A 21,330-nucleotide genomic window follows, 5' to 3' on the forward strand; every position below is an offset into this window, starting at 1 on the left:
AGGAAGGTCTTAGAACACAAGGTGCAGTAAGGCCCACTTGACAGCTGCCCACACCACTCTTTCATTAATTGGGTCATCTTGAGAACCTTCCAGTAGCTAGTTCATCCCCAAGATGGCAGGTCAGAATGCTGCAGGGCTGAGCTAACTGACCCCTCAGATGCACATCCCTGCCCGGCCCCCAATTACCCAAGTGCTTTGAACTCTCCAGGCGAAATTCACTTTGCTTCTGGGCTGAAGTACACTGGGCACATTCTTGAACAGAGTTCAATCTAACAGGATTTCCCTAAAACAAGCAACTCCCTGGATGTCCTGGGAAGCACTGTGACTACTGGGGGGATTAACATAGCCAGAGCAATGTGGCTGTGGTCCAGAAAGAAAATGTATGTGCTTTTAAAAAAAACTGGCTCAGAGTCTTGGGAACCCCATAATCAGAAGCATACTCAGTCTGACAGTTTCAAAAGACCCAACACCCACCTCAATGCGACCTGGCGAGGGTTCAGAGAAATCCACCCCCTCTTTTGTCTTTTGGATGGAATGCAAGAGCCATATAAGACTTCCTGCCTAGAAGGCAGAGAGAGGGCAGGCCTTTGCCACCCTGTCTCAGCAAAGTGGGGGACGGTTGGAGGTGGCTTGTTTGGGGGCTGTGGTCTCATCTACGGCACGAGGCATTCTGTGTTAATTCTGCATGGCGCCCAAGCCACTGCAAATCTGCCATCTAATCTTTATCTAGGTCTTTTGCTGGTTTATGTCTTGTTTTGTTTGTCTCCTGAGGGAGAGGTACTCACAGTTTGAGGTGTGGGTGGCTCCTGTCAGGACTGGACATGCAGAGATGGATCACGAATCGAGACTAGGGGTCTGCAGGCCAAGAATGATGAACTTGATGTCTTCAGAGGTCAGGCCTGAGGCCCAACTAGTAGATTTGTCATGGCAGGACAGGGCAAACATGTCTTGGAGGTCAAGGCAAGCAAGGTCAGGAACCTCGAGGGTTGGGTACCTCAGAACAATAGCGCTGGCTGGTAGAAAAGTCATCCTGGGTCTAAAGTAGGCGCTGAGTCATCTCTGGCTTCCTGATTATTTCTAGTAGGCTGGGCACAAGTCTGGGCCCCATGGGAGTCTACCTTCTATCTTTAACAAGCTAGAGACCAAAGTTTAAAGTCTGGGAAAAGGGAGAGTCTTACAGCTACTAACAGACACCTCCCTGGTGTCTAACTTATCCTCTGCAGAGAGAGGGCATTGTCTGTGGGTGTTGGGTCTGCAGGACACTTTGGCAAAGGAAAACACAGGAGCCATCTGCCTGTAGTCTGTTGTGATCCATATTTTCTACAACTGGAAGTGCCAGTGGAAGATTTTAAAATATTGGATCCACACCGAACCAGCTTCATGGGGGCACTCTGCAAAATGAATGCTTCAGACCTTTCCTTAGACATCCTGATTTTCTAGAATTGGCTGAATTTTAGGACGAAACTAGTTTTGCAGGTCTGGTCACAGTTTTGCAGGTCTGGTCACCTCTGCACACCCTGGTCCTGGTCTGTGCCCAGGGATGGAGTTTCAGCGTTACTCCGCATTCCTCCTTGTAAGTCTTATTTCTGCCGTTCAGCTCTAATGATGATCAAGGGTGGAAGTGTTACCATATTTAAAGCAGGATTTCTAGACCAGTGCTTTGCAGACAACTCCTAGGGAATCCATCGGTGGTTGCTTCCCACTCCAAACCAATCATCCGTGCACCCATGCAATCATTCATTCAAAAAGTAAAGACCCATTGATGGACTTCAGTGTGCCAGAGCCTACCAGGTGCTGAGGAAAGACACAGAGCTGATTGAGAAGGAAGAGATGGAGGCATGATCCTAAGGGACTTGAAGAGTGGCGGGGTCAGTATCTGGCTTAGGGAAGGAGAAAGAGGGAAGGTAAGCTCTTCTGAACATGTAAGACAAGGCAAGCCTTGAAGGTTTAGTTGATTAGACTGATATATGATCAGAGCACACAGGGCAGTGAAAGGAGGGGCTGGAATGTCCAATCCCAGAAGAGACTGGGCTCTGAACTTTGAGAAGAAGAATATGGTTTCCTCCCTGGGGGTGCATGTCGCTGCCCTTTCTATCTGCGTGACTTTAGCGATGGGCACTGCTGTGAGGTTGAGCTTGAAGAGTCTAGCTTTCTGTCTATGAGCAGCCCTACCCAAGTGACCTCAAAGGTTTTAGTCTACGATGAACTGATCTGATTGGCTTGATTGGAGCAGGTCATTCTAAGCCACAGCTACAGACTCCTTCCAGCGGGGCCAGTTGACTCCCCTCTGTTTTAATGGTAAGGGCTGATCCTAGAATGAGCACACACACGGTCACGCTTGACTACTTGACTGGACGTTTCTTGAGGTCAGTCGCGTTGTCCGTCACAGCTCTCCAGGGCCTAGCAGGTCATAGGCTGGTGATTACATGAAAGCTGTGAGCTTCAGGTAGGACAGTGTGGAAACCCATTACTTACCATGAGTAGAAACCCATGGCCATCCCTTGAGGAACTCCTCTGGTACATGTCTGCTCTCGTTGGGTTAGATGGGAGACTTGAGTCAACCCTGCACACCCCCACCCAGAAAGGCCGGGTGCAGAGTTATCATTCAGTTTTCCTCTTCTGCAGCACTCTGTGTGTTGTTATCTACAATAATTTTACAAAATGATGCTAGTCCAGGGAGCTTAGAAATCTTGGAAGGAAGTCAGCGTTGGCAAATTCTATTCCTCAGGGTTGAAAGCAAATGCATCAGCCTGGGTCTCTCAAGAAAAAACAAAACTCACACAGAGTAATATCATAGAAGAAATTTAATATGGGAAATTAGTTACAAAGATTTTTAGAAGAATTGCAAGAGCAAGCTTGGAAGGTAAGGCAACCCCAATATTAGCAAGTACAGCTTACTCTTCCTTTCTAGGGCTGGAGGAGTAGAGGCATTACCTGAGCTCAAGAGCCTGGGCTATCTCTTGGAATCTGGTTCCGTGGGAAGTTCAACAGTTGTGCTGAATGGGGAAGACTGGGCCTGAAGTACAGGATGGGGTGAAAGTGAACACCTGGCTTCTCTTTCCAGTCCACCCTCCAATCTCTTGCCTGTGCTTCCCTTTGGCCAAACCAAGCAGGTAGCAGTGGGCGAGGTAGCCTTGGGAGTTTCCTGGGGTCTCCCCCTTTGAATACAGAGAGCAAGGAAATGGTGGGGACTGGATCTGAGGGCAAATAGGCAAGTGACCAGCATTCGTCCATAGACGCCCCAGTTCTCCTTATGGTGTGGATTTGAGGCAATACGACTGCACTCATCTTAGATAAATGGTGGCCCCTTGGGAGGATTGTACTGAACCTTTTCTCTCTTTCTTCCCGATTTGGCCTTTCTTGGAAAATATGTAAATTGCTTAGTGAGTCCACTGCACCCCAAATTAGCTTCACCCTTGACACTGGAAACGTACATGGGTGGAGTATCTTTTAGGCAGCACCTCATTAAATAGACCCTTGACCTGTAAGAGTACAGGCTGGGGTCACTGTGATGGGAGAGAGTATGAGGGAGCAGAGAGGAGTGGGAATGTGCTTTTGGGTTAGAATTCCGATTCACAGGTCTTCTGATCCTGGTTCCCAGGGGAGGAGGCCAAGCAGACTACCTACAAGAGACAAACGGAGCCATCCAGCCTGTGTACCTCATCGTACGTGCCTTGTAGGCTTCCTGGGGTTGAGATCCCTGGTGGGGGCCCCACTTTGTTTGGAGGTTCTATGATCGCATAATTAGTCAAATGCTCTGTGTCAGTTAGGGTTTGATCAAGGAAGCCAAATCACTATGAGTGATATGGTCAATAAGAGATTTTCTGTAAGGATTATAGCTTACCCATCTGCGGCTGGTGAAGAAATCTGTGGAAGGCTGTTGCCTCTGTCTGAGCGTGGCCTGAAGTCACTGCAGGTCAGTGTCGACAGTTGGGAAGAAAAGCTTGGATTTGAAGTGGGAGAGGGCCAAGGGCAAACTGGAACGCACCTTCGAGAAGCCCGTGAAGACATCCTGGAACCTGTGTGCATCACTCGTCACCTCTAACCTCAACCATATGGATGCCCTGCAGAAGCAGGTGCCCGTCTCTCCATGGAACTGCATGCATGCCCGGCCCAGGACTCAGAGAAGCTGAAGGAGGCGATCTTGTAGGATCTCCTCCCACAAAGTGGGCTTGTGGACCAGTGGCAACAGGTGCAGGCCACCAAGGTGCTTGGTGCTCTACACCACCTTCCCCGTGTGATGGAGGCTGTTTGTCTTCCACCCCCGAAATCCCACTCCAAGTTCTTTGGTGGCCAACCCTAATCTGGAGCCTTAGAGGGAAGGGAATTCTGGGAATCCCAGTTACAGTTTAGCTGAGTTGACACTAGATAAAGCCAGCGTGTGTTGCAAGAAGACTCTGAAAACTAATGGTTGGAGGAGAGGTCCCCATTTGGGTGCAGAAATGAGCTTTCCTTACCCCGAGAGAGAGGAACTGTGTCTGTCCTTGGGGACCAGCAGCTGTAAGCTGGTGGCCTCCTCTCTGGGTGGCTCCTACAACAGAGGCGTCACCTCTCTCTCAGGCCTGGGGAAGGTGGAACCCTCTTTGGGCCACCTTACCTCTCTCTCCAAGACGGAAATAATCACACCTCCCCCCCCAGGGTGTTGGGAGGATTCATTAGTTAATGCTGGCGAAAGGGCTTTAAAGGTGAAGGGTGTGTTGGAAATGCTGTCATAATTGCACCCAGATGCCTGAATCCAGATTTACAGGCACTCTGCTAACAGTAGAATTTGTCAGAGTTGGTGGTGACCTTTTCTCCCCACGACATTTCTAAATATTTCGGTTGTCGATTGTAAACAAGTCCATCCCAAACCAAAAATCAGACTTTCTGTTGGTGCTTTTTAAATGGTCCTTATTCCATTGAGTATTTACAGCTCCCTTCTTTCTCCCTCGTTTTTCTTCTGTTAGGGGTGGCCAGATGAGGCTGGCTTCATTTCTGCCTCCACCTGGAGAGAGCCAGCCTGGTGATAAGACTTGAACACACCCTTTTCAAGCAGGCTACCTTCATACCAGGTGGCTAGGATGTCAAAACTTTCAGTCTAGTTTGTCAGGATGGCAAACACATTAGTCAAACATTTGGATTCTTTTTTTTTAATGGTGAGAAATAATTGGTCTTTTCTACTGAACGTTTGACATCGTGTAAGCAGTGCTGCTGCTCTGTTCGCACTCCTGTCCTTTCGACCTTCATCCCTTTCTTTCTTGTCCTAGTTGCTCCTACGTTATCATCTTAAAGTCTGTAACAAGGACAGCAGATTGTGATAATATTCAGAGCCTCTCTCCCCATCCACCTCTCGGAGGAAGGCTTTTAATTTTCTGGGATCTTTGATATTGGACAGGATAAGATGGGTTAAGCCTAAGACAGCCAGGGTGACCTAGTTGATAATAGAGAGCTAAGCCCCAGCGGGGAGCAGGAAGGGAGAAGTGAAAGCAGGTGTGAAATGGGCATTGGGGAGAGTTTGAGGGCCATAGAGAGAGAGGGAGTAAGTGGATTTTTTTGTGTGGGGAAGCAATGACAGGTATGAGAGAGAATAAGCATGAAAGACATCTAAAGAGCCTTGTATTTGTTTGCCACGGTTGCCATTTGCCACGGTTGCCATAACAAAATGCCACGGACTGGGTGGCTTAAGCAACCAAAATTTACTTTCTCATAATTCTGGAGGCTGGACATCCAAGATCAAGGTGTTGGCAGGGTTGGTTTCTCTTGAGGTCTCTCTCCTTGGCTTGCACGTGGCTGTCTCCTTGCTGTGTCCTCACACGGCCTTTTTTTGTGTGCATGCATCCCTGGTGTCTCTTCCTCTTCTTATGAGGACACCAGTCATATCGGATTAGAGCCCACCCTTATTACCTCATTTAACCTTAATTACCTCTTTAAAGGCCCCATCCCCAAATACAGTCACACTGGGGGTTAGGGCTTCAACATATGATTTTTAGGGGGAACACAATTTAGTCCATACAAGGGTTTTAAAGTTGTTTTATTATATTAAACACGTGTCTCCCCCCACCATCCCCAATTTAGTTTTTCTAAAAAGAAGCAAAAGTGATTTAAATTGCTTTCAAGTATATTTGTTTCCTATCGAATTGCTTTTAATATAGCCCTGTACCAAGCCGGGGTCACAGGCGCCCTGAGTTTATAGGGGTTGTATGTAGCTTTAGGCTACTCTCTGTTACCCAGTTTTCAAAGGATCAGAACATAATAAAACAAACTTGATAAGAAAATCAGAAGGAACATAATTGAATCTCTCATTTGTAATCTGAAAGGCCTCGTAGGAGAGAATTCACCCCCAAATATGAAAATTACATCTGAAAAATATCTGGATATAGTTACGTTGTTGAAAAAAACTAAGCCATAGAACACTTTTGGTTTTTGTAGGTATAAATAAGTATGGATAAGCACATGAGGTCTATATAGTTATAACGCAGGTTTTCTTTTGCTATTAAGAAAAGGAATTATAGCCTCAAACATTACGAGTTTCATTTTTGATAATCATCTAAATCAAACCTGTCATTTAGTGACTGCCATTTGGAAGTATCAATAACTGTTTGAAAATAAGCAAACCACAATCTGGCTGGAAAAGAAAAAAAAAAGCCTGTCCTCCAGTACCGTGCTGGGCTTCTCTGATTACTGCTGAGAGCTGCTGCAGAGTCACAGAAGGGCCCCTTTTTCAGTGCTTGGTATGGTGACTGTGAAATCTGGAGCGAATTTTACCCAGGCTGCAGACACAGGTTGCATGTCAAACACACGCTGCTTGTCAAGGTGCTGGTCTCAAGGATCGGTGGCCTCATGTCTTCAATGATATGTGTGTTGAGAGCACAGAGAAATGCACAAGTCATTTTCCATGGGGAGTGAGAGCCTGTCTGTAGTCACTGGACACATCTGAGCTACTGCATCGCCTTGAGGCGGTTAATTGCAGGGTCTAACCTTAGATCATATCGCTGAGGAATGTCTCAGAGCAAATGTTAGTGGTGGGACTGAGACGGGGGTGGTGAGGTAGGGTGTGGTCAGGATAAGAGCGGGGGAGAGAGGGAGGGAGACAAAGAGAGGGAAACGGGAGTCCTGTGCCGGGTGTGCATGGGAGAAGATATGGATCTCTTATTTATTCAGGGGCAATTTCTAGGCCAATCAAATCAACACTGTCCTGAGGCTAATCTGGTGCCTACTTATGCAGTCGGATGGTAGTGAGACGTGGGTCCAATTTTATGAAGACCGTAAAAGTTTGTCTACGTTTCCCTGGTATAGGCCTAGGTTTTTTTTTCTTTTCTTTTTTCGGTCATTATTATTTATATTCCCTTTATATATGGAACACGACTGTTCTTTATGGCTCAAATGATTTAAATCTGGGCCTTTAGAGCCATGCGTGATTTATTTGCTCAAGGAAATCATGTTTTCTTTGGAGCTTTTCAATGGAGGCATAATTGCAGTGTTGCAAATACAGTGCTCTATTTAAGGGTCTGTCAGCATTTCCATAATAAACCTCTATTTTCAGGAGTCCAGAATATTGCCAGGGAGAGGCAGACACACACATGGAGGGATAGAGGGAGAAAGAAATCCTTCTAAAATATAAGCTTGGTGGGGTCCATCTGGGGACTTTATTTCATCCAAATCTGTACAGGTATCTGCAAGCACACATCCTTCTTTGTTTGTGTGGTGGTGCCATCATGGGCCAGGCATCTCTGGACCCTGCCCAGTGGGGCTTCAGCTTTAAAGCAGTATATTCCCAGGAAGCAGCGGCGTGCTGGGTGGCTGGCCGGCTCCCTTTCCAGACCCCAGCCGACTGCCAATGTGCATCTCGGCTTTAAGAAAAGAAAAACATTTTTTGCCCTTTCTTCTGGTTTGTTTGTGTGTCTGTTTGTTTGTTTCGGTTAACTCAGGCGTATGCTAACTTGAATCCTGAATAACAGTATTAATAATGTTAATGATATGAATAATAAACATATAATATTATTGAATATTAACGCTATCATTGAATATCAATATTGTTTGAATGATATCAATATTATATCAATGATATCAATATTATTATTGAATAATTATTAGCTTGAATAATAACATTGATCATGATGATATTCTTATTAATACTAGCAATATTAAGTACAATTTAAGTGCCCAGTATGTGCTTGGCACTTTGCAAATATTATTTCATTTTTCTACCTTATACCAATCCTGCAAGGGAGCAATTATTACCCCTGATGTTCAGAGGATGCAAACAAGCTGAGGGGAGATAACTTGCCTGGCAGAGAACTGGAGAGCAAAGTTCAGGGTGACTAAGGTATTCACCGAGATAGCCATTTCCAGGCTCCACGAAGGCTCTAAAAGGCATCTCTCAAGCTGGAGTAGCCCGTTTAGAGAGTGAGGCTAGGAGAGGCGGGTGCACTCAGAGGCAACATAGGCAGGACCAGAGAGGGCTGGGGGAACTGGCCAATCAGGAAGAAAAAGCTTGAAAGCCATTTAACGACTCCTGAAGCATGGTTTAATAATAGGTAAGTGTGGGTCTGGTTGAGCCTGGATAAAAATATCTGACGTTTTTTCGAAGCTTACTCTGTGGCAAGCTTGCACTTTTACGTGGGTTATCTCATTTATTTCCCAATTTGAGCAATGCAGAGAGTGAGTTTTATGGAGATTGGATAAAACGCCAGGATTATATTACCAGGAAGTGGCAGAATTCCCAGGTCTGGAATCCTGGTTCTTGACTGTTATGCTTTATGGCCCCTCAGGACTCAGTCTCTCTCTCCATTTGGAAGGTACATTATGAATGGAGACAGGAAGCTGGAACTCAGGATCCTCCTGCCTTATGTGGGGGATCCTGTCTTGGAATTGCTGATGGACCATTTCCAGGAGTTTGTGTGTTGGCATTTAACAGAGGGAAAGGTAATATATACCCCTGGCGCACAGGGAGGACGCGGGGACCAGCGATGGAGGGAGAGACCACCCTCCAGACGGTGTTCGCAGCCAACCACGGGGAAACTATATTGTAAACTCCTGATCCCTTGTGGGTGGTGTGATTTAATTCTTTTTCCTTCTCTTTTCTGGGGCTGCTTTTGGGTTGCTAGTTCCAGCTGAGGCTAGAAGTGGTAACACAGCCCAGGGAGCTGCAAGAAAAGGAAGATTTTTCACTGAGAAAATGTTCTTGCTTCTTCTTGAAGCAAAATCCAGAAACCGTATGGGTGGGTATTACTTATTTTCCTGTGTTTTCCTGCTCTCAAAGCTGGGCTTGAGGCTCAGATGTCTGAAGAAAGGATTCAAATAGACTTTAGAAGGCAGAATGCATTTGTTTATTGAAAACCACTCTGGGAGGCTGCAAATTCTGTTCAACAAGTATTTACTGAGGGTCCTCTAAGGGCTCGGTGTTGGGTGTTATCTTCCACAAGGGGGGTGGCCTGACTGGCATAAAAATCTGAGTCAAGTTAGCGTTGGAAGTAAAATGGTGGAGTGGCCTCTCCACGTCCCCAGAACCTAAACACTACTGGGAGTAAGAAACGAAGTGACCAGTGTCCGTTTAGAACCAGAGCTATTCACTTAACCAACCAATATTTACTGAGCAACTACTATATGTTGGACAGTGAGCGAGGATCTGAGGATTCAGCAGTGAACCAGACAGAGGTGGTTCCTGCCTTCACAGAACTTAAAGTGTAGATGCGAATAGAGACATTGAGCAGATAATTATACTAAGGATTGAAGAATATATTAAGTGATTATAACTGTGATAAGTTCTACAGAGGAAAATACAAGGTCATATGAAAGTGGCTAACAGAGGGACTGATGTGTTTAGCTGCAAGGAACAGAAAACTGACAGTGACTTATACAAGTAGAGTTTATTTCTTTTCACATAACAAGAAGTCCAAAAGCAGGCATTTGTTGGCATTGGTTTGGTGATGTCTTCAAGGATCCAAGCCCTATCTATGCCTCCTCCCTCCCCTCTTCAACATATGGACTTTTGACTCTTGGGCTTGTGGTCTCATGATGACAGAATGGCTGCTGCAGCTCTGCTTTCAAAGTCAGGAAGCACAGGGAAGAGGGTATACCAGAGAGCTCTCTTCTCTAACCTCAGTATTTCATCAGCAGCAACAATTCTTTCCCAGAAATCTTTCAGCAGACTTTCTGTTCATTCATTAGCCAGAACTGGGTTTTTTAGGGAAGACTATAGAAAAGACAAAATGGTCAGCAATTACGCAGGTATGACTGTAAGTAACCCTTGTGGAATGTCTTACAGACCACATTCATGTGTATTAAGTTGTTTGAGTCTCCCATCAAGCCTGTGAGAAACACAGAGCAATTTCTCAGATGAGGACATTGAGGCTTAAGTGGGGGACTTGCCGAAGAACACACAGTCAGTCCTCCTACAGCCAGGTGTCCTTGGCTCATTCCTGGGTGCGTGCACTGCCTGATCCCTGGGTTTTGGGACAATCCTGAGAGCTAAATACATCCCGAAGGGACATGCAAGGGTGTGAGGGTTTGCAAAAGGGTGAGGTCTTGCTTTCTGAGATGTGTGCTTGGGGACTCAAAATTTAGATGGTCTCTGTGACATTTTCTTACGGCCATCGCTAGGGTTGAAAGTCACACAGTGGGAAGACAGTCCATCAGGGAAGCAAGAAGCCTTCTTCTGATAGCAGAGTCAGAATCTCACAGTGGAGCCTTTGGAGTTCTCAGTTGCCAGAATATAAAAACACGTATAGCAAATAGCATCTGCTGATGGGACTGTGACCTCATTTCCAGACAACTTTGGAAATATTGATTTTAAATGTTTTTGAGTAACCCTCAATCCCTGGCATCCAACTCAGGCCAAAGGTGGTATGTTTAACAACTGGGATAAATGACTAAATATTAAAACCGCAGATTCTCATGGTATTTTAAAGCCACCCAGAGACGTCATGCTGCCCCTCACATGCAGCACCCTAGTCTGTGCCCCCTCCCCGTCTCCCAGCGTGCCGTGTGCGCCTGTCACAGCAGGAGTGACGTCCTTGGCTGACTCCACTCCCCCACCATGTCCCTTGCCTCTTGGATCTAGGTCCTGAGGTTTTCTGTTGTCTGTTGCTGGGCTGGTGGAAGGAGAGATGACCTGTTGGCTTGGGACCATCCCATGAAAATCAGGATGGGCAGGATGCCCGGAGACGCACCAGTATCCTTGAGTTACGCCAGTGGAAACAGGAGTCATGTACCCTGTGCTGGAGAATGTGTAAAATTGACACCGTTTACCAGATGTTCCAGGGTTTTATGAGCTTTACAAGGCCTTCTGTTAAGTAACACTTACTTGAAAAAAGTAAAGCTTGCCTGCTCTGAGTGGAAAGCTTTCATTTTGGGTTTTTTTTGGGGGGGGGATGGGTTTGGTCAACTCTTTTGGATGAACTCTGCCGCACCTGTTTGCACAGCAGAGTTTCAGCCTGCAGGGGGCCGCTTCTGGTGAGTGACAGGCAGAAGAGAGGTATGTGGCAGGCAACCTGGTCCTGATTTAAAAGGCCAGAGACCAGAGGCCCAAGCTTATGGATGCAGAAACACACACATACAGACAGGGACCCAGATGCGCTCCCGCCCCCGCCCCCATCTCTCTTTAATGCAACAAATATGCTTCTGAAATGTTGGGTGCCAATCATGAATTTTTGTAGCCCCAATTAGGATATCCCTGTCTTATGCAACAAATTGATTCTTAAACAAATAGCCACCATCAAATTCATCTTTAGTGTACATCTGTATTTTCAAAACATAGAGTTGATTAAAATGACATCCATCTTTACCACATGCTGTGGAAAGCAGCGCATTAGGAAGTGGCCATCGAGCATGGCTGATGTCTTGAGGATGTTACACAGGACGGTGAACGATGTGAAATAATCAGAAATGAGAGAAAGCAAGTAGCTGCTCTGTGGGAGCAGAGGGGAATTCTGTTTGGTCGGGTTGAGGAGTTCTTTGCAATTGTGGGGAGACCTGCGTGGGCAGTGGAGCCACCAAGGAGGCTAGTGACACCCTGGTTTGGTACCATCCTGACCAGATCCCTGCCATACACACAGAACGGACTGGAAGTACCATCTAAAGGGGCTACAGGGTGTGCTGAAATCCACATAGGATGCCCTCTCCCACCACACCCTACCCAACTTTGTTTTGGGAGGAAGAGGAGGACATCTGGGGCTGCTCTGTTTGTTCTTCCAGTCGGTATATTTTGAGCAGAACTCAGTTATGGCCTAGCAACAGTCTTTAAAATGATAGCACCACATTCAACATGTACGGGTTAGAGGTCTTCTGACTTCTCATCAGAGATTCCTTAATTGCAAGTGTGGATCTCTGTCTTTGTCTCTTTGTCCAGGGTCCATCGTCAAAATCTAGAACTTTCCCGGGACCAGGGCTTTTATCATGCTCCACTGCTGTGTGGAGAAAGCAGCATGAAGATCAGGGTGGGAAGAGGGCATATTAGGCAGCATTGGTGCCCTGCAGGGGAAGCGTTGAAGACGGGGAGGTGGGAGATAAGAAAAAAGACCATAAAAGAGAAAAAGGTGTGCACCACATAAGAACACCAGTACGTATGACCTCCCACTTACATAGAAAGCGAATGTTATGTTCACGGACAGAGATATAAAGAGATGGATTACCAAAACGTTGGTGGTGATTAACAGACTAGTGGATTTCAGGTTAGATTTAGTTTCTTATGTTTTTCTAGAGTTTGAATTTTTTGCACTGTTTATTATTTTTGAATCAGAAAAAAAAGACTATTTTCAATGTAAAAATTAAAAATAGCAACAATAAGGTAAATAACAAGGTCCTACTGTACAGCACAGGGAAATATATTCAATATCCTGTGATAAGCCATAATGGAAAAGAATATGAAAAAGAATGTATATGTATAACTGAGTGACTTTGCTGTACAGCAGAAATTAACACAACATTGTAAATCAACTACACTTCAATTAAAAAAAATAGCAACAATAAGACAAAGTCAACATGTACATTTCAGAGCTCAGAGGGTATATACCTCTGCTCTTTCCCCCTCTCAGAACCCTGGACCCAAACCGGAGAAGTGGCCTCCAGGAGAAATAGGAAGGAGATACAGAGCCATTGACCCCACGGTTGGGGCCTGTGACCTCCCTCTGGAAGACTAGGCGTTGATAACGAGGTGATATCTCAGCAGAGTATCAGTATCATCCCTGTGGAAGCTGGGTTTGCAGAGGCTGTGGTCAGACCCAAGGCTTAGCCTCAGTTACTTCCCCAGCATTGCTCTTTCCAACAGATAAGAACCACCAAGAATGCAAGTCACCACATAAAGCCAGGTTCACTAACTGGCTGCAGCGAGGGGAACATGCCCCAAAGAGCCACGGGCTTCGCAGGAGGAAGGCCTGGGGAGGGGCTTATAGGCTCTGGGCTCAGACTGAATGATGGCAGGGAGAGACCAGGGAATCGAGGTCTACTCCGGACTGCGGGACCAGGGAATCGAGGTCTACTCCGGACTGCGGGCACACAAACACAAGGTGCTGCCCGTTTAGTAACTTACTATCTCACCAATCTCCCAGGCAGGAGGAAGGAAGCACGGCAATCGCTAAAAGAAGGGGGTCGGTAGTCACTTTGTAGCATGGTGTGGCCTGGGGAGAAACACTGAATTTTGTTGGCTTTGCCATGGGGCTTGTCTGAGACTTTTTGGCGGGGGTGGGGGTGGGGGTGGGGTGGTGGGGGTGGTGGGGGGTGTCTCTGTGTGATGAGGAACAGGGCTGAATTTCATGTTTCCACTCTCTGGGATCCAGGGGCACTTGGGGCTGGGGTCTGATAGAAATTGCTCTGTTCATAGGCCCGGCTCAGCGGGGTAAGGATGGAATGCATGGTCCTTCAGCTGCTGTCCGGGACCTCATCCTCCACACGTTGGTGAGGCATTGAAGTTTATGGGCGCATGGAGGAAGTTATACATCAAGTTCATGGGTTAGGTTCACGGGGAACCCTTGACATTGAGGCTTTTGGAGACAGGTGCTTAGCAAGCAAGTACAGATTTCTCCAGGCTTCTTGAAAGATCTTCAGGGCCCCTCCTTATAGGCCAGGAAGCCTGCCTGGATTCCTCCTGAGTCTGTACCTCTCTGTACCTGTTTTCTCACCTGTGAAGAGGGAAAATTATACCACCTTCTCTAAGTAAGGCCAAAATGGCATTGAGTGAAACCCACATTGTATGCTCCAAGAACTTCTAATTTCAAAGAGAACGATGAGGCAGACGTGTCAGTGTCTTAACACAGGTGAAATCTTATTCTGTGGAAGAAGCAAACGGCAGCCTCATGGATGATGGCACCTACCTGCCTGGTGTTCCCTGGGCACCTTGAGGCATCACAGCTGCAGCTGCTGCTGCTTCGTTTCCCTCCCCTGCTCATCCTACACGGCCCCCCTTCAGGTGAACCCTTCTGAACCTTGACTTTGGCCCTGTCTCAGAAACGCCTGCTCTCCCCTATGGCTTCCCAGCCTGAACTTGGCCTTGGCCTCCTTCTGCAGGCAGGAGGGTGGAGGGCCTGCAGCTGTAGGGCTAGAGCGGAAGGTCTGAGTCTTGGTCTTCTGACTCAGGCCACTAGGCTGCCCTGTGTGTGGAAAACAAGAGGGGCCAAGTCAACAGCAAAAGCAACAACCACACACACCAAGTGGAGACCTTCCCTCCCCCTGCAGAGGGTGGTGAGCAGACATGGGAAGGAGGACATAGTTCCCTGCCATATTAGAATAAGGTGAGCAGTGGTTATTTGGGGCTGGGCTCCAGCAAACTCTTGGAGAGCACCTCAGAACTGCAGGTGAAGCCCCAGGTTGATTCGATCGGGGCGATTTCAGCACTGCCAAATATTTGTATTGTCAAGAAATCATAAAAGGTACCGGTGGTCTGGGTGCTGGATGGGGTACACCCTGCACGTATTCAAGACGGCTTTGCGATCTGCTGACAGGTCTGTTTGATCCCCCTCACCCAGAAATCAGTTTAGATCTGCCAGAGAATGAAATTAAATGTAGATGGCCCTGAATCCATTTCTTCTGCTGCTCCCTTTCCCCCTTATCTGGAGAGAGCAAGGATTTTTGTTTGTTTGTGTGCCCCCAGGCGCGATTTGTATTTAATTATCACAGTTCAGATTTTTCTCTACCCGCACTGGAAGCCTGAACCAGCTTCCTGTGCATCCCCGATTCTGGAATAACATTGCTCCCTGTTAGCGATTATCGCTGCCATTTGGGAAGTCTGCAGCATGCCCAGCGTAAGGCTGATCAGTTTGCTTTAATTAAGCTTCAAAGGGGAGCGGGAGCCTCCATCTTATCTGCAGTTTGCTTCTTTAATTCCTTTTCCACGGTCCCTGCTGTAGGTGGGAAGCGCAGCCTGGTCTCCGATGGGTGGAATGGGGACCCTCGGGGGCGGGGGGGGGGGGACCCTCTTGGTCTGGCCCAGCCTTGCCTGGTGAATGAATTTCTCTGAACCTCCTCCAAGGGCCTCCTTTCGATTTTCCCCGATTTCCACAGGGAACTAATTGCTAATTATCTTAAAAAAAAAATCCCCTTGGGCGTTTCTCACTGCTACCAGCTCAGAAGGAAGAAGAGGGGGCTAGCAGGAAGAAAGGGGGTGCGGGGCAGCCGCTAACCCCACCACCCAAGAGCTTCCGGCAACAGGAGGCCTGTTTCCAGCCCCATGGAGAGCACATTGCCCTCAGCAACGGACGCCTGCTGCTGGCCCCCCCATCCTTTTGTAGAATTTTCCTTCGGAAACTAACACGGTGGCCCCGCCCCTCTAGCGGCAGCTTTTTGTCCACCGGTTGGGATTTTTAGTTTTTTTACAGCCAGCCACCAGCTTCTGTGCTCCTGAGAAGGAACATTTGTAACCCTGCATTCTTGATGTGGTCTTTGATTAGTAAACAGGAACCCACCTTGCGAGGCCGACTGGGAAACCATTTTTTTTCCTGTTTGCTGCTCCTGCGCGTAGGGTCCATGAATGGGGGCTTTGAGAACTAGCCCTTCCTCGGCCAGATATCACAGTGCTGTTCACACCTACACCCCTGCTTTTCTGAGGTGCGGCTGAGCCTCCGCCCCTGCGGCCGCCCTGCGGTTCCACGCCGGCCACCCGGTCGGGCCGCAAGGCCAGGGCTGGCATGGCCCAGGTTTCCTCCCTGGGATGAGCGCCGACCCACCGGGAAGAAGCTGGAGACCACCAGCATCCATTCCCCACCAAGCCCTAAAATAACTGTATTTATATTTACTTGTCTGTGCTCTCTTTCGTGGCCTTCCTCCCCGTTACATCCCTCTGTTGGGGAAGAGAGTTCATTTTTAAAGGTTTTGTGGTGAAGTGTTCCTCCCTTTCTCTTTTTCTTTTTTTTTTTTTTCCTTTCCTTTCCTTTCCTATCTTTTCCCTTCCCTTCCTATTTTCTCCCTTCCCTTCCCTTCTCTCCTACCCCTTCCTGTCTTTTCTCCTTTCCTTCCCTTTCCTGTGTCCCCCCCCCCACTTCTCTCATGTCTTGGTTATTGGGTCCTCACCCTCCCACATTACAGCTTGGTGTCTTCCCTGTGTCACCCCAAGGCTCTGAGCTCAGGCGGTTTTGCTGGGACTTCAGGGAAGGGAAGTTCGAGGCCGAGAACAATGACCACAGTCAGGTCCCTGCAGACGGAGAGGGTGTGTGAAGGGCTGGGACTCCTACAGATGCTGCAGTCTGAGACGGGGCTGATGAAGGCTTTGTGAGTTACCATCAGGAGGATAAAGGAGATGCAGCACAGAAATGGGAAGGGCTTATCCTGAGCTCTTTGTGGGTGCCCTGGAGGGCTCCTCTGTCTGGGGAAAGGCACCTTCTCTACTTGGGTGTCTTCCATTTGACTTATATTCTTGGGAACCAGCTTCAGAGCGTCTGCAACTGGAAGCACTGATCTGGAGGCTGGCTTGGGGGAGTGGGGAAGGAGCAGAAATGAACCCATTCTGTTCTCTCTTCCCTGGGGTCCTGTCGTCTCACTCCATATGGACCAGTTAGGAAGATGGAGGTAGGGTCGCCTTGGGTTCAGTCTTGTCAGGGTCAAAGTCACACGTGCTCAGCCACAGTCCTGATAGCTTCCCAGGAAAGAGCTTGGCAGAGAAGACGAGACAGGCATAGTTAGAGCGGGTAAGTGGTAAGGGGGCGGGGGCTGTCTTTTCTATGATATGATTTGTAGTCCCAGGTAAGGCAGCTCAGGGGACTTTCACCATGTAATTCTGTGATTGGAATCTAACGAGGTGGGACCTTTGGTCTCCTGCGGCCTCATGTGTTGGCTGAGAGGGAGTCTCTATTTGATCTTCATGGCGGACAGAGGCTGAGGTGCAGGAATGGAAAGCTTCGGGGAAATGGAGGGGAGGCTGGTCTTTAGTTCTCTCAGCCCCCTCTCCCCATCGTGCATCTCAGAGGCCCCTGTGAGACAAGCCAGGAGGGAACCACTGTGCTCATGTCCCAGATGGACACACTGAGGCTCCAAGCTGCAAAGCGACCACACTGTCTCACAGAGCCCGCGCAGCTCCTGAGCTGTGCTTCTTCGCTGCCTCACTGGGTACTCATGCCCGTGGAGGGGAAGAGGAAGAAACATGAGTTGGCCAGCAGCAGCTTGTGTGATTCTTAGAAACCCTGATGGTTGTCCAGAGGATATCGTCTGCCTGATTCTCACCCAATTCCCATCCTTCTTTGTAGGGACAGTGTCAGGGGGAAATGAGGAGGAAGTGATGGGAGTAAACACTCTGCCAGCAGCGATGCTGCCATGGATGGCAGTGGCCACACAGATCCTTTGCCAAGTGAGCTCTGTTTACAAAGCTTCCAAGTCGGTGCCCTGTGGGAACTGGCCTGGCTTCTCCAAATGTCCTGATCCCGTCCCTTGGATTGGCCCCGACAGTTCCCCCATCCCTACCCCAACTCTCCGACATCACCAACATTCCCAGGAAGCTAGCAGACCGCTCCTCTCTTCCCCCGGATTTGAAGAAAACAAAATTGGCTCATGGATCCATGTCCAGGCTGTAGGGCAGTTCGAAGCATCCTGAAGAAGGACACAAGTCCCAGAACCTTGTCACATGGGCCACCAAAGAGAGCCTCTGGGGCTCCAGGAGGTGAGAGTTGATTAACCAGGGGCCTCAAAAGAAGTTAGACCAAGTCCAAAAGGCGGCCAGCAGGAGGGTAAGAGTTGTATTTAAAAGAGTCATCACGGCTCACTGCCAGATCTGGACTTTTCTAGGCTTTGCAGTGCTTCTGTTGCCCTGATGCTGGTACTGCTGGTGATGAACAACTGAGGGCTCTGGCTTTTTATGAGGGCCTCTGGTGGAAAGAAGAGCTTTGGCTATGCCCTCATGATCCCAGGCTGAAACACAAAGGCCGGAGCAAATCCCTCATTTGCCAAAGGGCTTCTTCCTCCTGTAATTGTCAAAAGTTCTGGGAGATGAGGCATTTCTGTTCTTCTGGCTTGAAGGAAGGCAGAGGCGTTGGTCTTTCATGAGCATCGGCCCATGCACGATCCTTGCTGGGTGCCGTACATCATTCATGAGAGGAGCTGATGTCTACTGAAGCATTGACCAAAGCGATGCCGGTTCCTTGAAATATTCCTCCAAAGACGGGGTTTTAAGGTTAAGCAGATTTGGAAAACCCTGAATTCTACATTTCTTGTGGATGATCGCCATGCCCTTTATTGTGTTAAGATGCCGAAAAGTCCTGTTTAACTTTGTTCAGCTCCAAATGTTCCAGCATTTCTACATCATGGAACTGAATTTTCATGGCACTCCATTTAACAGGCCTTGGGAAATGTAAAGTAAAATACAATAAAAGAGAGCAGGGCTTCCCTGGTGGCGCAGTGGTTGAGGGTCCGCCTGCCGATGCAGGGGACACGGGTTCATGCCCCGGTCAGGGAGGATCCCACATGCCGCAGAGGGGCTGGGCCCGTGAGCCATGGCCGCTGAGCCTGCGCGTCTGGAGCCGTCCGCTCCGCAACGGGAGAGGCCACAACAGTGAGAGGCCCGCGTACCACAAAAAAAAAAAAAAAAAAAAAAAGAGAGAGTAAAATATAGATAAGGAAGACACAAGTAAATACTATTTTTCCCAAAGCACACGGGATTGGGAGAGGAGATTTTATATACAGATACACACGGGATTTAACACGTGATGTTTTTCTGATTTGGTTTTTATTTCCATAGGGATGAGCGAAACACTGTTGGTGTAATGGCCTATATGGCGAAAGAATCTAAAAAAGAGTAGATACATGTATATGTATAACTGATTCACTTTGCTGTACACCTGAAACTAACATAACATTGTAAATCAACCATACTCCAACAACAACAACAACAAATAATTTTAAAACCCCAAAAAAGCCACTGTTGGGGGGCTGCTGTATGGCTGTAGATGGCACAGTCCCTACTCTTGTTGAGGAGGCAACACACAAACGCGCACAGACACGCACACACATGTGCGCCCACAGACACACACACACGTGTGCACGCACAGACATGTACACACACACACACACACACACGTGTGCCCCACCAGGGTAACTAACTCTCCCTGAGAGGAGGGTGGGCTCTGAGAAGTGAGAAGCTGGGACAGGTGAAGGAGAGAAAGGCAGGAGGGGTGACAGAGGGGACCCAGGGGCAGGAGGAAGGTGCCTGGTTCTGTCCTGTCCCCAAGCTTAGGAAGTGTGGTGTGGCAGCCTCTCTGGAGCTGTGATCAGAGCCAGCCAGTGAAGGGTCAGCCTTGCCCTTCTCTGGAAACACCTCCTTCCCTGCAGTGAGGCCGGGAAGGTGCCTCTCGTGGGAGGAGCTGCTCTCATTTGTCCAGTGAGCCTCACGCTGAGGGCGAGGGTGGGGCAGAGGAAACGTGACCCTGGCTGCTTTTTGTCACCTGGGACTGTCTTGTGCCCGAATCTCTGTGGCCTCAGGACTGGCGGGGTGAATGGAGAGAGGCCGTGTCGGTGGCCCTGATCCGGGATGTTTCTGTGTGTCCAGAAGAGGGGGTGACACATGCAGGCATGCCCGGCAGCCCGCCAGCACCTGTTGAGGACGCAGCTGCGGCCAGGGCCGGGGGCATTCTTGGCCGCTGTCTCACGGCCGCCCTAGCAGCTGCCTGGGTGTTTTCCCACATTCCACGTGGGATGCTGACGTCGGGAAGCCCTGATTAGGGAAGAGCCTCCTTGGGGACAGCCGGGCCCTGCTCCATCGCCGCCCAGCGGCCCACACTCCCCAGGAGGCACCAGGCTCCATTTCAGAGAGTGCCGGTCCAGGAAGACGAAGCAGATTTTACAGCCAAGAATTCAGAGTCACATTTGTTTCAATTTATCGAAACGTCTGGCATGTGAAAAACAGGGGGTGCGGGGGGCTTCCCTGGTGGCGCAGTGGTCGAGAGTCCGCCTGCCGATGCAGGGGACGCGGGTTCGTGCCCCGGTCCGGGAAGATCCCATATGCCGCGGAGCGGCTGGGCCCGTGAGCCATGGCCGCTGAGCCTGCGCGTCCGGAGCCTGTGCTCCGCAACGGGAGAGGCCACAACAGTGAGAGGCCCCTGTTTGGCAAAAAAAAAAAACCCAAAAAACAACAAAAAAACAAAAAACAGGGGTTGCGAAGGGAAGCACAGGCAAAGGAGAGGCAGGGATGAGAGACAAAGAGGAAAGAGCAAGATGGGAGGGGGCCCGTCTCCAACCAGCTGGCTCCTCGTCTGATAACCCACATTAGGAGAGAGAAGGTTTTGGCTGCGTGAAGAAGAAGAAAAGCAGGAGTAGAACTAGAATTTATTAAAAGGTAAAGAGGAGCAGAGGCCAAGAGGTGACTTAAAGGCACTCTGAACCCCTCATAGCTCACAGTCCTTGTTCCAAGTCAAGTAAGGCACGGGGGTGGGGGCAGATTGGGTGGCGGGAGGGACAGAACACATGACCACCGAGTGGAATTCCACTCTGGAATCGTATTTTCTTCTCTCAAGTAAATTCTTTAATCCAAGGACCTTAAAACACTTGACAGATTTGCAAGGATTCCACCTCATCCCCTGCCTGTGGGAGGGAAGAGTGTTGTTCTGCTCATTTTGTATAGAGGGGAACCACAGCATGATGGGGCGGAGCTGGAAGGAAAAGGTTTCCATGGCCTGCCAGTAAGAGAGGCTGGCCTCAGGCTCAGAGAAATCCCGGCTCCCCCAGTGCCCACCCCAGGGCCGCATCTCAGCCAGCACACTACAAAAAAGATGGTAGATGGTCGGCTAGGAAAAGGAAAGGTTCTATTAGTTTAAAAAATAAATTATAATTATATACATATATATAGTTATAATAAAAATAATTTAAAATAAATCTATAAAAAATCTACAATATATAATAAATTTTTTTTTAAATTTAGAAATCATAGTTCACTAAGATTTG

The 21,330-nt window shown here is 48.4% G+C and overlaps 1 protein-coding gene across 1 annotated transcript in view; it reads left to right on the plus strand.

The window, feature by feature from the left end:
- The window catches only part of LOC116762167 (POU domain, class 6, transcription factor 2-like), a 76,936-nt gene that overhangs the window by 41,607 nt on the left and 13,999 nt on the right, over positions 1 to 21,330 (plus strand). Inside the window, exon 2 of the mRNA XM_032648918.1 lies at positions 19,873 to 20,080. Coding sequence (XP_032504809.1) covers positions 19,873 to 20,080 — 208 coding nt within the window. The remainder of the gene's footprint in view (positions 1 to 19,872; positions 20,081 to 21,330) is intronic.

Source organism: Phocoena sinus, chromosome 11 (assembly GCF_008692025.1).
Source record: "Phocoena sinus isolate mPhoSin1 chromosome 11, mPhoSin1.pri, whole genome shotgun sequence".
Classification (NCBI taxonomy): Eukaryota; Metazoa; Chordata; class Mammalia; order Artiodactyla; family Phocoenidae; genus Phocoena; species Phocoena sinus.